The 20,942-nt window shown below is 41.0% G+C and overlaps 1 protein-coding gene across 2 annotated transcripts in view; it reads left to right on the top strand.

Moving 5' to 3' along the window:
* Positions 1-15,271, top strand: part of PDZK1IP1 (PDZK1 interacting protein 1) — a 131,336-nt gene extending 116,065 nt beyond the window's left edge. For both annotated transcript variants that reach the window (XM_085602686.1, XM_085602687.1), the window contains exon 4: positions 14,879-15,271. In XM_085602686.1, coding sequence (XP_085458812.1) covers positions 14,879-14,951 — 73 coding nt within the window. In that variant the 3' untranslated portion in view covers positions 14,952-15,271. The remainder of the gene's footprint in view (positions 1-14,878) is intronic.
* Positions 15,272-20,942: the final 5,671 nt, after the last annotated feature.

The raw sequence follows: 20,942 nt of genomic DNA on the forward strand, positions 1-20,942 counted from the left end.
TCCGGCCCGAGTTTGGAACAACAGTCACTAGTTATCTGTTTAAGGACTTATAAAGGGAGGTCTCATGCAGTTTAGTGGCACTGCTGGTTGAGTGAATAGATAGATGGGATCATTACTGCATCGGTCCACGTCACTGATAGAATTATAAACTGACACGCCAACATATAGGAAATCAGTTATAGACAAATAGGTTGCGAGACAAACTAGGATGGATGGATGGATGGATGGATGGATGGACAGATGAAAGAATGGACTGTCCAAGGCTGGAATGGCAACTCTCTAGCATAGAGGGCATGTGAACAGGACAGAATAAGGCAAACAATGCGGGCTAGTCAGTGTCTGAATAATACTTGCAACAGCCAATAGCTGATAGAGGATATAGCCTTTTCCTATCTCTTTATAGATCATAAAAGCTCATGGGAAACAACTATAGCCCACTCTTGCCCGAGATAAATAAAACAAAATATGTTACAATGGCATGCTTGAGCAGATGTGCCTGTTGGCTTCAGTTAAGGGGATTCATCAGAAGAGAATTAGGGGGTGGAGGTAAAGCAAGAGGACTCATACCAAGTGGCATGAGGCAAAGTGCTACTGCTGCAGGTCAGAGCTTATAAATTCTCCCTACTTCCACGGATAGAGTAATTTCACAGTCATACGCACATACACTCATCATACGCTGGTGGGGCCCCATTACACCAACATTCATTCTATTACCATATCTGTAATGAATATAAGAGAGAACTCCTTAATCAATCTGCACCTAATTTGAGGTCAATGCAACCAAATTGAATTGTCTCGAGTCTTGATAGAATCAATTAAACACATCTGAGATCTCAATAAACATGACAAAGAAATAACCACCCGACACTGAAATTCAAACAAGAATGATTTATCTAAAATAATTCATATGAAAAGCCATTCAATTTGCAAGATCATTTTTCTCATATTTACCTATTTCTGGCTAAATGTCGTTTTCTAAGTCAGGACAGGTCTCTCGGCAAAGAATTAAAGTCTCTCAAGCTGTCATGTGGAGTCACCGTCCTCTCAGTCAGCATCGATCCTCTCGAGCATAAGTTCAGGAAGATGTAGCCACAGACCCTCTCTAGTCTAGTAATATTTATACTAAAATTTACATACTAAAAGTTACAAACAAACTCTAAAACGTCCGTTAAGCAGGAAAGGATGTCATCTTGCAACATTAGAAAAATCTCCGCTCTTGGATATCTCGAAACACAAAACAAGGAAAAAGGAAGTCCAAACTATTTTGTATCATCCACGGATGTCTTTCTCCGGAATTGTATCACTCGCAGCGAAGCCACCACGAGTTTATCAAAAATGTTCATTTGTGACAAATGTTCTCTACCAAGGATAACTGGCGGTCATCCCAGAGTTGTCATCTTTCTTCATAATTTCTAGCTCAGACAGAGGCCGAGGTCACAATCAGCGAGGCCTCTCTTCATATTCCATCTACTCAAATGCAGGCTGTAGATGTCGGCCATTTTCTTAGCAGGCCAGAATGGACAGCTTAATTAAAAGAAATACAAAACAACGTTACTACATCGTATTGATTGTACAGTGTTAATTCCCACTAATACCCTTATGTGTATGTATTTATCTAGCCATTTGCAACATAAAAAGGCATTAAAGCATATTAATTTAAAGCGCAAACACACAACAAATATCGCATAAGCCACACTTATTTAATTAATTTGCTCACCAACTTAGTTCACTTATTAATTTAGCCATGCAATTGCATTCCCACGTGTAATTCTTTCATTAATAAGGTTGGTTAATAAAAAACTCAACAAAACTTAGTACTTAATAATTAATCATTAGTAATTTTAATTATGACACACAAAAATATAAACTGATGTTTGGGTTTAAATAGAAAACCCTGCTCCAGCAATCCCCCGTTTGGTGATATATTATCACCACAAAAATCCAACCCCAAAAATTTAGTTCCCCCTTTAGGAGAAGTTCAAATGTCTTTTTGTTTTTTTTTCATTAAACTCCAGTTTCTCTTTCATCATCTCTTTTTGTTTCTAAGTACATGCTCTCCCTAAATTCTTCCAATTCTATTTCTTGTAAGTCTCTTTTTGACCTCTTTTGTCTCTTTTCAACATTTTCTTTTATTATTTTCTTTTTATTCCTCCTATATCTACAACATAAACACCCTAATCTAAGAATCAATAAAGTAACAATCACACATGTCAATGGAAATAATATCTTATCAAAAATGGTACTACCTATCTTAGCTATAATATTCTTAACAGCAATTATCTTATTAGCCATTTTAGTCCAGATACTTTCAGCTTCCAGTGGTACTAATTCTTCATGCAAATCAGTAATATTTTTTATATAGACCTTTAGATCTTTGCTTTCATCAGGAATGTAAGTGCAACAATGTTGAACTTTCAGCATTCCACAGACTCCACCCTCTTTTGCCAATAAAATATCAAGGGCAAGTCGATTTTGCATAGACATAGCGCGTAAGGCAACCATCTCTGTATTTACTAATAGAAACCCTCCTGTGGTGTTTGTCGATAAGCGATCCACCACTGTTGACAGCTTCCGAATTCCATATGCATTTAATGAAATTCCCACTGCTGGTATTAAAGCTCCAAAAATATCTCCTACAATTTCTGTCCAAGTTTCTCTTTTAAAGCGAGTTAGTAAATTAATTTGTTCTGCATCTTCTATTCTATCTATATGGAAAATCTTTGGAAAGACCAGGCCAACATAACATGTGCCATACCAATGGTCAGGCAACCTGTAATAAGCCTTATTCCCACAAATATAATACACTCCCGGGAAAACCGGATCTTCTCCTCCTTTGAATCCCCATCCAGTTGCAATAAAGTATGTATCATGGCACTCACTAGTCCCAACAAAATAATAATCATATTGGGATTTCCTTCTGGTAATACATAGTTTACCCTTCTGTGGTGCATCTAAAGCCAAAGTTGGACTGGCCCCATTCTTCAACTCCTTGCCCATCTCAATGTCCCACACTGTCTCACTCATTTTATATCCTCCTGCCTTTTCATGCATACCCATTCTCCTCTTCTCAACCATGTCTAGGAAAGCTTTTTCTTCTTCCTTCAAACTACAAGTTAAATTGTTTCTAAAAATGTAATCTAATGTTAATTCTTCTGATTCAATAAAAATCTCACCTAAAATGTTAGCTTCTTTAGCAGGATTCAGTTTTTTATTCATAGGCAATTGCCCAAAAATGTTATTCTTATTAGACATATCATAATCTATTTTCCCTAATAAGTAAAAAATACTAATCAACACACTACATGAAATTCCATATGTAGCTGGGAGATGATGATATGTAACTCCCTCTGAAACGGATGCAGGTAACTGCATACAGACGTAGCAATCCCTTACCTCCATTGTCTTTACATACTCATACAATAATTTTGAAAAAACATTGCTAGAAAAATCATTAATTGACCTATCCTTGTGTGTGTATATATTACTAATTCTAGTTGGTACTACTTTTTGTGAACTCTTCCCTATGTTAGTCATATTCTCAGTATGTATTCCCAAAGTGTCTACTGTAACTCTAAAAGTAACTAATAAAGCAAGCACACTCCATAGTAGCATCAATAGTCCTGTACAGCAGCAGCACATTCTGCACCATCTTTTCAAGAAGGTACATCTACTTTGATTATTTTCTGTGTTAGCCATCTTATTACTATGACTGTGTCTTTTGACTTAGCCTCTTCTACTCCACCTCTAGGGCAGCAAACATCCACTAGATTGTTACAAGCTGTTAGTTTTTTCTCTCTTCTTCACTCTTCCCCAAGTGACTCCTTTTAGTTCACTCAATTTGGTTTTTCATCACTTTTCAATTCTTCTTCATCAACATCAAATTGTATCAGATCCTGAACGTCTGCCTCTTCTTCAATGTCAGACAGGATAACTTTCAGGATTCCCACAGTTTCCTCCTCCTCAACCACTTTCAGTAAGGTCCCCTCTGGATTTCCTTGACTCTCTGCCTCTTCTTCTTCTTCAGACAGTGCCACATACGTCCCTTGATCTCCTCTGGTTCCTTTGGTTCTTTCCGTTCTTCTTTTTTCACTTGATTTTGGCTTGACACCTCGTTCACTTGTTCAGCTTTTAATGAATTCACTCGTGTTAGTCGATATCTCAGCCTCTTTATCTTGTTAGGCCAAAGATCTCCTTTTACATTTCTTTTCTGTTTCACTTCTTTATTTTTCCTTTCTCCAATCCAAGTCCTCTTTCTCAGAACTCGACCTTCTGGTATCTCATTCCCACTCTCATCTGATTCTGTCTCATTTGCCTCTTGTTCATCAACAATTTTCTCTTTTTCCACAAGCTTCTTCTCCACCGATTGAGATTTCCCTACTACTGTCCATCCTCGGGTCTCCGACACGCAATCTTCTTGCTGTCTACTTGTCCCTTCCCCTAGCTCCTCATGAATGTTCCCTACACCTCCTCGGGGTTCTTCCGCAATCTGTCCCTCTCTATCTTCTTCTGACCCTACTTCTTCAAGAATTATCTCAGATGGATTTCTCTCAACTACCTCATTTGACTCAGGTATAGTCTCTGTGGAATCACTCTTTTCTTTTCTTTCTTTCTCTTTATCTTTTCCACTGCTGATTAGAATTTCAGGCAAATTTCCAGAATCTGAACTCTCTTCTGAGGTACGCAATGTTCCTCTTGAAACTTCTCCTGGTAAGAAAAAAGAATCTCCCGACTCTCTTTCTCCTTCCCCCCTTTCAGGATTCTTTTTTCTTCTCACTGTTTCAGTGTCTGCATCATCACTGGAATCTGACTCTTCAAAGTATTCTTTCCCAGTCCCATCCTTTGGATTTGGAACTCTCAGAGTATGGCTTGCATGGATCCAGTTCTTCACTCCAGCACACTTTACAGCAGTCGTCGTAGTCAGAATGACTTGTCTTGGCCTTCCCCACCTTGGAACCAAGCAATTTCTTCTTCTGTGTACTTTTATTCTCACCCAGTCCCCTGGGCACAGATCATGGGCTGCCTTCTTTTCAAGTGTGGTGGCATCTTCTCCAACCTGGTGAAACACAGAATGAACTGCGTCAGCCAGGCCTTTACAGTAATCCAAAATCATGTCATCAGTTATAGTCATCGGCTTGTTGACAGGCACGAATGCATGTCTCATTGCACGTCCCATGATTATTTCATGTGGACTCAACCCCGTAGTTCTGTCTGGAGTAGACCTAATAGTCATCAGCACTAGAGGCAAGACATCAGGCCATTTCATTCCTGTGGCTAAACACATTTTGCCAATTCTGTTTTTGATTGTGCCATTCATCTGTTCAACAACGCCAGAAGCCTCTGGTCGGTATGCACAATGTAGCTTCTGCTGTATACTCAATGCTTCACAAATTAAACTCATGAGTTCATTATAGAAGTGTCCTCCTCTATCTGACTCAATTGTCACTGGGAACCCGTACCTAGGAATCAACTCTCTTAACAGCAACTTGGCCACTGTTATTCCATCATTTCTCCTAGTTGGATATGCTTCCACCCACCTTGAGAACAAACAGATTACCACCAGAACATACCTCAATCTATTGACTTGGGGCATTTCAATGAAATCTATTTGCATTCTGGTAAATGGACCTCCCTCTCTGCCTATTGTTCCTAGGCTCACCACTGTTTTCTTTCCAGTATTGAATTGCTGACAAATCAAACATCTTTGACAGATGCTCTCTGCTATCAGCCTGAACTTTTCATTGTACCAGGTCTGTTTAAAGGATCTAATCATAGCATCCCTCCCCAGGTGTCCCTGGCCATGATACATTCTTGCCATTGTCGACAACATAGCATTTGGCATGACTGGTCTTCCATCCCTATAGATCCATACATGATCTTTTTCTCTTGGAGCACAACCTGCTTTGATCCAATCTTTCATTTCCTCATCTCCTGCTTCATCCTGCAACTGCCTCACCCCCTCCCATGTTTCCATCACATTAGTAAACATCACAGAACAAAAAGACATTTCTTTCTCTTTTCCCCTGTTAATGGAATGATTGTTCCTTGCACAATACTGTGCTATGTCATTTGCAAACTTATTACCAAGAGTAACGAAATCATCACCCTGTCCATGAGCAGCACATATTACAACTGCTAACTCTTTAGGCAGCTGTATCGCCTCAAGCAATTTCCCAATCACTTCAGCATTCTTTATAGGAGTTCCACTTGAAGTCAGGAAACCTCTCTGTAGCCAAAGCTGGCCAAAATCATGAACAACTCCGAATCCGTACTGACTATCAGTCATTACAGTCACTCTCACATTTCTTCCAATCTTGCAAGCTTTTGTCAATGCCACCAATTCCGCTACCTGAGCAGATTTAACTCCTTTCAGAGGTGAAGCTTCCACAACTTCTGAAACTTTACACACCACATATGCAGCACTCAGCACACCTTCTTCTGTTCTCAGACATGATCCATCCACAAACAACACATGATCACTCTCAGACAGTGGCAGATCTCTTATGTCTGGTCTCGGTTTTGTACAGTAATCAAGCACATCCAAGCAATCATGCTCAACATCATCTCTCACACTCACATTTTCAGCATCTGGCAACAGTGTCGCTGGATTCACATTCACACATCTCTCAAGAGTCACATTTGATGCTCCCAGAATGATTTTCTCATATTTAGTCAGCCGACTATGTGACATATATTGAGTTCTGCTTCTTGTCAAAAGAATTGCCACATCATGAGGTACGAATACCCGTACAGGATATCCCATTATTATACCCTCACTCTGTTCCAAGCTTCTGCATGTAGCAGCTACTGCTTTCAGGCAACCTGGTAAACCCACAGCTACTGGGTCAAGTGTTGATGAGAAGTATGCAATTGGCCTCCGCAGACGTCCATGTTTCTGGATTAACACTGAAAGTGCACATCCATTCCTCTCACTACAGTACAATTCAAACTCCTTCTCATAGTCTGGCATTCCTAGAGCAGGGGCTTCACATAATCTGCTCTTTAATTCTTCAAATGCTGCCATTTGTTCTGCATTCAATTCCAATGGGTCTTTTACTTCACTTTTGGTCAATTTAATCAGTGGCTTTGCTATCAGGGAAAAGTTACTTATCCACTGACGACAATAACCTACCATTCCCAGAAACATTCTCACTTCTCTCTGGGTCATTGGGGCTCTCATTCCTCTGATAATTTTGATTCTGTCAATGGTCACTTTTCTTAGACCTTTTTCAATATTTTGTCCAAGATAATGTACTTCTTTCTTGCAAAATTGCAATTTGGCTGGAGATACCTTTAATCCTCCATCAGCCAGATGATTCAATAAAGCTATAGTATCTACCTCACAGGCTTCACGTGTCTTTGATGCCACAAGTAGGTCATCAATATATTGTACTAGTATTGAGCTTTCAGGCATGTTCAGACTTTCCAAAGATTTCTTCAGCAACTGATTGAATATTGAAGGGCTCTCTGTATATCCCTGTGGGATTCGGCACCATGCCAAAATACGCTCTCCAAACCGAAATGCAAAAATCGGCTGGCTGTCATGATGCAATGGAATTGAAAAGAAAGCATGGCATAAATCAATTACTGTGTACCATTCAGCATCATGGGGAATCTGATACAAAATCACTGATGGATTTGGCACAATAGGTCAGCATGATACCACAATTTTGTTAACTTTTCTCAAATCTTGTACTATTCTGAACTTCCCATTAGGTTTCTTCAGTCCCATTATAGGTGAATTACATGGGCTACTGAGTAACTCTCTCAAGACTCCTTGCTGAATCATTTTGTCAATTATAGGTGTTATTCCTTCAATTATCTCTGGTGTCAATCTGTATTGTGGGATATTAGGATAAGAGATTCCCTCTTTCACTGTAATCTTTACTGGATCTACATTATTCATCAATCCCACATCCTCTCCAGTAAAATCCCAAACTGCTGCTTTTACTGTGTGTCTCAATTCTTGAGGTAAGTCATCTGGATTAAATACAGCATATGTTCCAACAACCTCATCTTCTCTATTACCTAGAGTTACTCTGTATAAGACATCCTCATCCGGTGTCTCAAAGGCTATTCCATCCGGAGTACAAAAAATTGTGCTATTCATTTTACACAACAAATCGCTACCTAACAAGTTTACTGGACTAGTGTCACACACTACAAACCTGTGCATATCTGAAAATTTCCCTATCCTTACCCTTACTGGTTCAGTAAGTCGAGTCCTAATCTGTGTATTAGATACACCAACCACTTGGATTGCTTCGTCCGAGAGAGGAAGATTTCTTATATCTGCTGACCTGACAGTTGATCTCGTCGCTCCTGTGTCTACTAAAAAAGTAACACTTTCTCCATTTATTTTCCCATCTACAAATGGTCCTGCCTGGTCTATTTCTAGAGTTGCACCAAGTATGCACTCTTCCTCCTCTCTTCGGCACCGTCAGAAGTCCCCTTCAGACTCACTTCCCTCATTATTTAACCAGTATTGTTGTACTTGATTCGTACGTCTTGGTTTGTTTACCTGTTCCTCAGTGTAGAATCCCGAGTCTTGACTGTATTTCTGGGATCCTCTGTTCTGCGGTAAAGGTGGTTTTGGCTCTTGATTCTGCTGCTTGACAACCTTCTGCTGTTGCTGCAGATGATTACACCCCTCGTTCTGCACCTGTTGGTTCAAGGATTGATTGTCATTATTCACTAATGGTGGATTCGTACACTCGGATCTCCAGTGCCCTAATTTTCCACAGTTGTGGCACGGAAATTTTTTCTTCGCCTCTTCAATGTTCCCCTTTCCTTTTCCTGTACCATATCTGGGCCTATTTCCTGGATTATTTGTTTGTTCAACCAACTGCGCTTCTTGTCTTTCTGCAACTTTCACCTGTGCCCACATTGCTTTTTCCTTCAGCTTTCTTTGTTTCGCCTCAATTTCATCACTGAAGTACTTTGCATGTCTCAAGATCTCATCAATCTTCTTACTCTGCCAATCAACTCTATGCTCACGTATCATTTCACTGATTTCGGGTCGCAAACCATATACAAATCTGTATACAAAATGACTCAGATCCTTATCACCCAGATGTTCATCTCCACTGAACTGTTTAAAAGCCAGTATTAACCTTTCATAAAAGGCATGAACTGATTCTTTTACTTCCTGATGTGTTCGATCTATCTTAACCCAATCTGTCTCTTTAGGAGGTACTTTATTCTTCAAGAATACTATGACCTGCTCGTATTTCTTCATAACCTCCGGATCTGGAGCTCCTGTCTTTTGATCTCTCGGATACTCTTTAGTGGGCCAATCTATGACTATTTTACACTCTGCCCACAAGTCTGCTGGAACAATTATATCAAACAGACTATTCAGGTCAATCCACAGCACTTTTGACAATTTCACGAACCTATCTACCTGCCTATACCACTCGACAGGCTTCTCTCTCAGTCAAGGGAAATCATTTGTAAATGACAAAATATCCTGCCTAGTCCATGGGACATGTACATATCCTCCTCCAGGAATCTCCCTCATAGGATAAGCATCCACTGTTTTTTCCTTCTCTCTCATAGGGAATGCTGAGTAAGTCCTGTCCACTGTATCTTCTCTTTTCTTATACCATCTATCCTTCCACTTTTCCACATCACCCCATTTTCGCAATAATCCAATAATTTCCTTAATCTGCCCTGTTCGGCCAACATCATTTAGATTCTCAATATCCTTATCCATAAAATCTACTCGGTAAGGCTTCTGTAAAGCTTTCACCTTATCTATGTCAATTCCCATTTCACTCGCCATTCCTTTTAACCTTTCATGTGTATTCTTAGCCCTCCATGTGATTTTCTTGCACATGAATAACAACTCTCCATCATGATGTTTTTTTAACGTTTCTGTAGGAATTGTTCCCACTATAAGTTCCTCCAATTCCATACGTAACCTGGCCACATCAATTGCCTGAGAATCTTTTTCCTTCCCTTGAAGAGTTTTCAACCAATGATTCAAATCCTCAGCTGTTATTCCCGTAGATTTTTCTGTACTCACTTGTTCTGCCATCCTCTGTGGTTCCAAAATTGATCCTCCCATCACAGCATTTCTTCCCACACAACCAGTATCCAATCCTGAGTTAGGCTGTACATTTAACTCTCCACCACATATGGTATGTCTCAACTGATTCTCTCCCGTCCTCATTTCTGACTGTTCCGGGAAACTAACTAGTCCATTTCCTACATATGGAACTGTGAAACCACTCTCACCCATTCTTTGCTTATCAAAAATAGGCATAACCAGACCTATCGTCACAGGCACTGTAACAGCTCCTAGATTCTTAGTCAATTCCCTGATCTTCTCTGTCAACTCCAATGTGGTTCTTGCTAACTCTCTTGTTTTTCCATCCTCGATTTCATTCTCTCTTTCTCTCTCTCGCTCTTTCTCTCTTTCCCTTTCCGTGAAAGAGCTACCACTTTTCAGATCAGGTGTCACAACTTCTGTTTTTATAATTTGCAAAGTATCTCTCATTGGGGTAACAACTGGTGTTCTCACTTCTGGTTCTTGTCTATATGGAGGTGGTCTCTTATAGATCATGTCATCCAAGACTTCATCCTCATATTCATTAGCCCCATACCTTCTCAATTCTGCATCATGTATCTTTTCCGTACCTTTCCTCCCTTCGGTTTCCTCAATAGTTCTCACAGGATATAGTCCCTCAGTCATACTGGCATCTCGCCACCTTCTCATCCTGTCATGATGGGTTTCGCGATCATATTTTCTACCAAAAATATACCTGTAATTTCCTCCACTCCTCTGCTTTTCTCGCTCATGCACCTCATCTTCCCACTCTACCAATGCCTCGAACTGTGTCGGCCTTGGTCTGGGCTCTAGACCCATCATTTTCTCCCGTAAATTTCTCAACACGGCCAGATTAAATGAACCATGTTCCGGGAATGCTAAAACACCATCTTCTCTAGTGTACTTAGCCCCATTGACTAACCAAATACAGGTATGATACCCATATTTCGCAACCATGAAGGATGCAGGGGTTCTTGTCGGAGGTAGTAACTCCCCTTCCCTAGTTACTATATCCTTATCCTTGTCAAACCATTTTTTAATTTTACTGAACAAGGATTTTTTCTTCTTTTCCTCTGCTTGGTAATACATTTTTGCGTTTATCACAATCCTCTAGTCCTTACTACAACTGTACGATCTTTTGTCCAATAACAGCGCGACTCACACTAACGCACCAATCCCGGAGCGTCTACGTCACCCTGTACTTCTTCCAATCCTTGCGCGGCTCACACCAACACACCAATCACAGTGAAAGCACTGTTCTAACCCACTGTCCAATCACAGCGCGGTCTTTTCTGACGTCAGCAGTCGCTGCAGTCGCTTCTACTCCTGTCTCCTGTCACTCGTCTACCCCTCCTTTACAAAACCTTCTTAGTAGACTTTGTTTCAGATTCTACAAATCTATTAGTTACAACATAAAAACATCTCCATTGTCTGCTCCGCTAACCACAGAATAGTAAAGACCTTTCCCACGAGAATCCCGCTTCTCTGTAGAACAGCGCTTACCTCTGCTCTATTATGGAATTATTACTTTTGTTGACACAGTAGCACATCCCTCTACTCTGCCCTTCTAACATGCACCCATTAACTGTTTCCTCCCGGAATGTTCCTAAGAGCTTCACAATTAACTAAATGCTCATACATTCACGCACTTTCATACCAGAAAATGTAGCACATTCACACAGAATCCTGTCTTTCCCGAGAACAGCGAACAATCTGTCCTACTACAGAATTATAACATACGTTAACCAAGCAGCGCTTACCTCTGCTCTGTCCTTCAAACAAGCTCAGAGAATACCTATTACCTTTCCAGTGATAAGCGATAACGGCAATCCCCAAAAGGATTCCTGATACCTAAGACCAGAATCTCACAGATAACCTTCGCAACCATACACACTTCTCTTATACAGAAAATATGTCTCTAGTAGTAACACACGACGATGTCACTGAATCGAACTCAGACAATGCGACGCGCAACTTCAATTGTCACACGTTTTTCCCTGCATTCGTACAGGGCCAACAATTCCGCCTTTCCCGAGAGCAGCACTCACTTCCCTCTGCCCTACTACGAAACTGTCACCGACTCCCTACGTCCCAGAAGCCGTACACACTACATGTAACTCAACATGACTTCAACATTTAATATTAGTACATATATCAACATCAATCAATAAATCCAAAAGCCTATGTACAAGCAACCTATCAGATCAAGACAATAATCAAAACCATCATACTGCTACCAGGAAACTGCTGCAGGTCAGAGCTTATAAATTCTCCCTACTTCCACGGATAGAGTAATTTCACAGTCATACGCACATACACTCATCATACGCTGGTGGGGCCCATTACACCAACATTCATTCTATTACCCTATCTGTAATGAATATAAGAGAGAACTCATTAATCAATCTGCACCTAATTTGAGGTCAATGCAACCAAATTGAATTGTCTCGAGTCTTGATAGAATCAATTAAACACATCTGAGATCTCAATAAACATGACAAAGAAATAACCACCCGACACTGAAATTCAAACAAGAATGATTTATCTAAAATAATTCATATGAAAAGCCATTCAATTTGCAAGATCATTTTTCTCATATTTACCTATTTCTGGCTAAATGTCGTTTTCTAAGTCAGGACAGGTCTCTCGGCAAAGAATTAAAGTCTCTCAAGCTGTCATGTGGAGTCACCGTCCTCTCAGTCAGCATCGATCCTCTCGAGCACAAGTTCAGGAAGATGTAGCCACAGACCCTCTCTAGTCTAGTAATATTTATACTAAAATTTACATACTAAAAGTTACAAACAAACTCTAAAACGTCCGTTAAGCAGGAAAGGATGTCATCTTGCAACATTAGAAAAATCTCCTCTCTTGGATATCTCGAAACACAAAACAAGGAAAAAGGAAGTCCAAACTATTTTGTATCATCCACGGATGTCTTTCTCCGGAATTGTATCACTCGCAGTGAAGCCACCACGAGTTTATCAAAAATGTTCATTTGTGACAAATGTTCTCTACCAAAGATAACTGGCGGTCATCCCAGAGTTGTCATCTTTCTTCATAATTTCTAGCTCAGACAGAGGCCGAGGTCACAATCAGCGAGGCCTCTCTTCATATTCCATCTACTCAAATGCAGGCTGTAGATGTCGGCCATTTTCTTAGCAGGCCAGAATGGACAACTTAATTAAAAGAAATACAAAACAACGTTACTACATCGTATTGATTGTACAGTGTTAATTCCCACTAATACCCTTATGTGTATGTATTTATCTAGCCATTTGCAACATAAAAAGGCATTAAAGCATATTAATTTAAAGCGCAAACACACAACAAATATCGCATAAGCCACACTTATTTAATTAATTTGCTCACCAACTTAGTTCACTTATTAATTTAGCCATGCAATTGCATTCCCACGTGTAATTCTTTCATTAAGAGGGTTGGTTAATAAAAAACTCAACAAAACTTAGTACTTAATAATTAATCATTAGTAATTTTAATTATGACACACAAAAATATAAACTGATGTTTGGGTTTAAATAGAAAACCCTGCTCCAGCACTACAACACAGCCACCATGAAGAAAATCAAATTGCTCCAATCCCATATCGCCATGACGATGAGCAGAAAGAAAATGTTGTGAAGGACCTATTCATTTTTTAACAGAAGCCCACACCCCCAGACCAGAGCGGTTGATCTAGGTGGGTGCATTTACTACACCTTCAACCTTGTCTGGGTCTCCACCAATCCAAGGGAAACCAGAGTTTATTCAAAATGTAAACTGTTCTCTCACTTAAAAATAGTGGTGTGCGAAATTCAAGGAGTTTACGTTCACTTACAAAAGATTCCAGGAAAATGCCATGAAATTACACGGTTACATAAAAAACAAATCTTTTATGTAGTGGTATATTTTAGTGTGAAATACGTCCCTGCATCAACGTTTGTTTGAAGTGCATATTTTGTACTAATAAACAGTGTGAAAAACACAACTGGCTTGCACAACAGCCACTTGCTTTCTGGTGTTTCGCTTGTTCCTGTACTATAATTTTGCTGTGAACCGCGGTGCAATTATTTGATGTCACATAATGGCATGGTTTCAGGAATTTTGCATAACAAGCATAACACAAAATTATCAAAATTCAAGGCCTTCCTCCAGCATCATTTACATTTTGCATGGACCTACGTAACCTCGTAGTGGAACATGTCAGTTTCAATTGATGCCTACCCATTTACAATTTTATATGATGTCAAGGGTATGAGTAAAGAGCTTGTATTGGTTCGGTGAGATATATGACAATTGTCTACATGGAAACTTTTTAAGTATTGAATTCTGTAACTTATTTTTACTTTGAATACACAGGTTAAATGCACTAAAAGTTAGACATGTCAATCAGGACACAAACTCCCATATAACATTTTAACTCCAAATCACACTAAAAGGCAATTGCTTGATAAACCTATTAGAATATATTTGTTCTTCTTATTGCCATGACCATTTATACAGGTAGAAGTAAAAGGATGTCCATATTTTTGCAGTGCCTCTCTGGTGACGTCAGAGCGGAAACGATGAAGTCGATTATATGAGAAATGGAGGGAAGAACACGATCATTCCATAGCCCACTACTCTTCTTATCCCACATAGTTATCATTTACCTATTGCACCTTAGTTTTAATAACTGTAGGCTCGCTTAAGAGGAAAGACTGTTGAAGTACAGATACAGAAGGAGATGTTTATGAACGATACCCACTGTTAATGATTCATAAGACTATTATTTTCCATTTAGGTCAGTAAGTGTTGTGGTCTGCATACTAACCTTATCTCATGTCATTCCAGATCCAAAGAGCATGAAAATGCATATGAAAATGAGGTTGAACCAGAGGCTGCAGTCATTACAACACCCATGTGAACACCCATTCACTCTTCACATACTGTGGACCTGAGGAGCAGCAAATTCTCTTGCAAGATGGAATAGCGATGCTTAGAAGCAACATCCAAATCTGGCATATTATTGACATGTATTATTTCAATATTTTCCATATTGAAACTATGAGTGTTCTTATATGAGTGTACATTTAAGATGAAAATGATCAAGTTATCGAATTTGAGAGTATACATTTCGGCTTTTCTGGAATGTGGTCTACTGCTTTGTTACAAAATCAGCTTTGTGTGGAATGTTTATTTTCCGCCTTTACAGAAATAAAGTTTATAGACATTTTTTGAAACTGATTTGCTTTCTATACTGAGCTAATGTTTCACTGTCATGTTCAGCAGGAGCACTGTCCTGTGCATTGACCAATGCGGAAGTAGTCACCGCCATAGAAAAAGGAGCAACTCATCAAAGCTGTTCTTCATTCTCATTGACCTCTCTCACATGGTTATACATTTGTGTTTTTGTTCTGCTGCTCTTAAACATACATCCTCTCTAGCCTCAGATTCACATTCTAGTAGATATACATATTGTTATGTTAATAGCACTTATAGAGCACACTTTTGATGATAAATTGGCAGAGGCAAGCTGTTTGGATTACAGAATTTACTAAGGCTTGCTGAATTACATGCTGGAAAGCATAACTATCTAAAATTGGTTGCAAAAGAATAGATTGCAAATAAATATCATGTGAAGGGTAGTAGTTCACAAGAAATCTCGACTTTACAAAAATATCTATGTACAAAAATGACAAACTACACCTAATCCCACTACCAAGCACTTGTACCCTAATATGTTGCCACTGGTGTGAAAATCATTAATTAACATAGTGTGTTTTTAAGTGAAAATGTGTTTGGCTGGATTTAAGAATAAAATACATGTTGGAATTTCAATAGTAAGATATTTATAAAAAGTAAAGGTTTGTTAAGTCAATATTTTTGCATACATGGAATTAGAAAAGTGTTTACAATCTATAGGCCTGATTTAGTATAGCGCCTGAAAGTCAACATAGTTGTGCATCATCCAAGGGTACAAGGTGCAAATGAATGAATTTACTTTTACATAAGAGCTGTGAAGGTATAGCTACATACTGTGAGTTTGAAGGATTCACTTCGCAATTCATTTGTGATCTATTAGTATGTAGGCATTATTCAAATAACATTCAAGCAAGTCTTCTTGCTTAAAAGAACCCTTCATTGGATAAAGCTGTTGACATAATTAAAAGTATAGAGTCTTCTCAAGGAGGTGCCAAACAACTAAAAATATTGGGGCAGATTTATGTTTCCTGGCGCATCCCTGCAAATCAGCATGGATGCGCCAGGGAAGATGCGTCACGCAAGTTTGCGCTTGCGCCACCGCTGATGCGCCGCATTTACAATGCGGTGCATCGTGGCACAAGGACAAGCAGATACGTGACGCATCTGCCGGCGTAAGGTTGGCGCAGTGCTGAAGTTGCATCGCAAGCGCGACGCAACTCCAGCACTGTTCCAACCTACCCTATCCCTAACATGGTGCGTCAAGCCTTACGCCTGCTTCAAGCAGGCGCAGGGTTTTGACGCATCAGCGTTGGGAAAGTGACTCAGTGAAATCTTATAGATTTCACTGAGTCACTTTTCAGGGGCGTTCCTGTGACGGAACGCCCCCCCCTGTGTCGAAACGCCCACGTGAAACCTGACGCAGGTTTCACGTGGCGCAGGGCTTTACACCGTGACGCATCTCCATAGATGGCGTCACGATGTAAATGGGGCGCAACGTGGCGCAGGGTTTACGCTGCCGCTGCGTCACAAAAGTGACGCAACGGCGGCGTAAAATGGGCGCAAGTCCCACATAAATCTGCCCCCTAGTATGCAGCAGCTATGCATATAGCTAAATAAGTACTTACTAACATATTTCAGAATTAAAAACCGAATGCTATTAGTAGTAGAAGTAGAAATTATACATGATCGTTATCCAAAACTATCTGCCATAGGTGTGGTTCCATAACTTGTGTCAAATTCCAAGAACAGTCCAACTTTAGGGCAGGAATGTTGGAGATATAATGAAGTAGGTCAATTTGGGAAGGTTTGTAGCGGTGGTAAACATATTAACGTCAGGTGTGTTACTGATTAAGAACTTCCTGACGAATCTCAATCTCTGCAAGACAAAGTAAGTGACCTGGTGCACTTGATGTGTTGGAAGTTGGTAGTGTACAAAACCATGTGCCATACAGTGATCCTAATATTATGATCACTATTGAAAACATAGATATACAAATATTGGACGTCTGAGGTGCCGGAGTCACAAGCATTTCTATCAAGAAGTATAAAAAGTGTTGGTCTGAAAAGCTATTATTGACTCCTGAAGTGGATACCACCCCTTTTAAGGTTGTAAAATGTATCTTTTGAGCAGGGTTTGCTTTTAAGGATAAGAGAATAAAAGGAAAAAGTGTATATTTCTCACAAGAGAATTATTGTTTTGTGATGGTGGTATCAGCCTGATTTTGGTATGGTCATCAAACCTGTCAATACCTTTCCAGTCTGATTGATGTACATCACATCTGATCAAAAGGCATGCAGAAATGAAGTCAGTTATTTGAGAATAAGGTGCTAATAATCAAGAGTTGTATGCACAATCCTAAGTTGAAGGAGGTGTGCACTCCTGTTAGGCACAGAGTCTGGAGTGTACCACACGGTGTAAGGGAAAGAGCTATCAAAAGTCCTTCAGAAGATGCAAGAAGATGGGTTTTTCCTATGGGTTTAGCCAAAAATACAATAGAGGAATATGTCTTTCCATTGATTTACACAGTCTCAAAAATGCTCTTTGGGTGGAAAGTTTTCCTCTTTCTCATAGAAGAAGGTCCGTCCACGTGGTCACTAAGTTAGATCTTCGTACTGCAACCCATCAGGTGGAATTGGATGTTGAATCCCCTTATCTTACAGCTTTTATGACACCTTATACTCACATGCCATTTAGACTGGCCTCAGTGGTTTCTTTAGTCCAGAAGATCATGACCTGAATGTGGGAAGGTTTAAAAAACGTTGTTGTGTTTTAAGACAACATTCTGGTATTGCTGAAATGGACATTGAACACAATGTACTGCTCAGAAAAGTTCTAACGATAGTATAAGAATATTGTGTTCCATTAGGAAGTGACGTGTATTTTTCTTGTAAATGAGGGACACTATCTGAACCATACCCTTTCAAGGTAGGGAATTAAACCAACACCAGTTTTAGTGGTTGGTACTGTAAAGGCTTCACATCCTAAATGGCAGAGATCAGTTACGTTCAGGCTTCTGTGAGTTTACTCAAAATTAATTAAAAACAATTCTAGTTGCAAAGAGTGGTAAAGAAACCTGTTCAAAAGGAATAGTGAGTTCAACTAAACGTCTGTGTATCAGCAACATTTTTAGTTAATCAAAAAAAGCATAGAATCCTTTCCTGCACTAAAACCATATGTTCAAGGTTGCTGAACATTTGTAACTCTAGACCCTAGTGCATTTGGCAGGAGTGCAGTCCTTTCCCAAATGAATGGTTCCAAAGAAGTCATGATTGTTTTCCATCAAGGAGGACATTGTATGTAGGATCGAAATGTTGGCTTGTATTTTGGGAACTGAATTGTTTAAGTGTTATGTACGGGAAGGATGGCTCTGCTTGAGAACAGATAATAATCCGTTCATGAAACATTTTGCAAGGCGAAAAAAGTAAGCCAGCAATGGCTAAATTGGTAAAAGTATCCACTAAGTTACTTGGAAGAGTAAGTATATTGCAGATGGGATAAATGTGGGGACTAGTTCGTTATCCTGATTACCTGTGAGTAATGGGGTGCAGAAGGAGTTCACAGAATGTGACACAGAGGAATGCAATATTGCCAAAGTGGAAGATTGTGTGATTTGTCATGATATAAAGAAATGGAATGACATAATGAAGGAGAATACGGTGTTAAGTGAATTAGTAAGTTTTGTTTTCTCTGGATGGCCTAAATATAAATCATTGACTATAATGTTACAGTTATTTCATATGGGTCCTTAATTGGAAGGGGGTTTATTGGTGAGAGTCCCCAAATAAATTCCATCTACTTGTTTAAGATAAAATATTCTGCAAATAGCTCAAGCTGGTCACCTAGGAAAGAGTGCCACTAAACAGAGTTAAAAGTAATTTTTGGTCAACTGGGATTGAAGGGAGAAATGGAGGGCCTGGTTCAAGACTATATACAATGTAATCTTAGTTTTAAGCACTTGGTCACTTCGAGTCCCACAGTGTATTCTGTGGAATGTCCTGACAGGTTATAGCAGCTAGTAGCAGTTGACTTTCTTGATTCCCAGTCATATGAGATATTTCATTGTATTGGTGGACCATCTCCCTAGATGCGTTGAAATTAAGGGTGTTTCAGAACCCACCACTACTTGTGTCATCAATCAATCATTCAGAGCATTTGTAGAGCGCACTACTCACCCGCGTGGGTCTCAAGGCGCTGGGGGGGAGGGGTGCTGCTACTGCTCGAATAGCCAGGTCTTGAGTAGCCTCCTGGAGTTTAGAAGGTCCTGGGTCTGCCGTAGGAGGATGGGGAGGGTGTTCCAGGACTTGGCGGCGAGGTGGGAGAACGATCTGCCGCCGGTGGTTGCTCTTTGGATGCGGGGGCGGTGGCGAGGGCGAGGTCGGCGGAGCAGAGCTGGTGGTTCTGGGTGTAGAAGGTGAGTTGTCTGTTGAGTTATGCCGGTCCGGTGTTGTGGAGTGCCTTGTGGGTGTGGGTGAGGAGCTTGATGGTGATCCTCTTGTTGACAGGAAGCCAATGCAGGTCTCGCAGGTGGGGTGTGATGTGGCTGTGGCGAGGGATGTCGAGGATCAGGCGTGCAGAGGTTTTCTTTATGCGTTGTAGTCATTTCAGGAGTTTGGCCGAGGCTCCAGCATAGAGGGCATTTCCGTAGTCCAGCCTGCTGCTGACGGGGGCCTGGGTGACTGTTTTTCTTGTCTCTGTGGAGATCCACCTGTAGATCTTGCGGAGCATGCGGAGGGTGTTGAAGCAGGAGGATGAGACGGCGTTGACTTGCTTGGTCATGGTGAGTGTTGAGTCGAGGATAAACCCCAGGTTGTGTGCGTGGTCGGTGGGTGTTGGTGTTGCTCCCAGTGCAGTCGGCCACTAGGAGTCATCCCAGGCTGAGGGGTTGGAGCCAAGGATGAGGACCTCCGTTTTGTCCGAGTTCAGCTTCAGATGGCTGTTCTTCATCCACTCGGCGACAACTTTCATTCCTTTGTGGAGGTTGGTTTTGGCGGTGAGGGAGTCCTTGGTGAGGGAGAGGATCAGCTGGGTGTCGTCGGCGTAAGAGATGATGTTGAGGTCGTGCAGTCCGGCAACGTGGGCGAGTGGTGCCATGTAGATGTTGAACAATGTCGGGCTGAGGGATGATCCTTGGGGTACGCCCCAGATGATATCGGCGGCTTCGGAACAGAAAGGGGGAGGCGGATGCTCTGGGTTCTGTCGGAGAGGAAGGAGGTGGTCCATTCCAGAGCCTTGCCTTGGATCTCTGCGTTGCGGAGGTGTGTGCATAGGGTGCGGTGGCAGACAGTGTCGAAGGCGGCTGATAGGTCCAGGAGGATGAGGGCCATGGTTTCGCCATTGTGCAGCAGGGCCCTGATGTCATCGGTGACGGCGATGAGGGCAGTTTTGGTACTGTGGTTGCTGCGGAACCCAGACTGGGACGGGTCCAGGATGTTGTTCTCCTCGAGGTAGCGGGTCAGTTGTCTGTTGACGGTTTTCTCGATGACCTTCACCGGGAACAGGAGCAGGGAGATGGGCCGGAAGTTCTTGCGATCCCTCGGGTCTGCCATGGGTTTCTTGAGTAAGGCATTGATCTCGGCGTGCTTCCAGCTCTCCGGGAAGGCCGCAGTCTCGAAGGAGATGTTGATGGCCTTGCAGAGATGGGGTGCGATGGTGGCGCTAGCTTTGTTGAAGATGTGGTGTGGGCATGGGTCTGACGGAGAGCCGGAGTGGATG

The sequence above is a fragment of the Triturus cristatus genome, chromosome 4_2 (genome assembly GCF_964204655.1).
Source record: "Triturus cristatus chromosome 4_2, aTriCri1.1, whole genome shotgun sequence".
NCBI classification, from domain to species: Eukaryota; Metazoa; Chordata; class Amphibia; order Caudata; family Salamandridae; genus Triturus; species Triturus cristatus.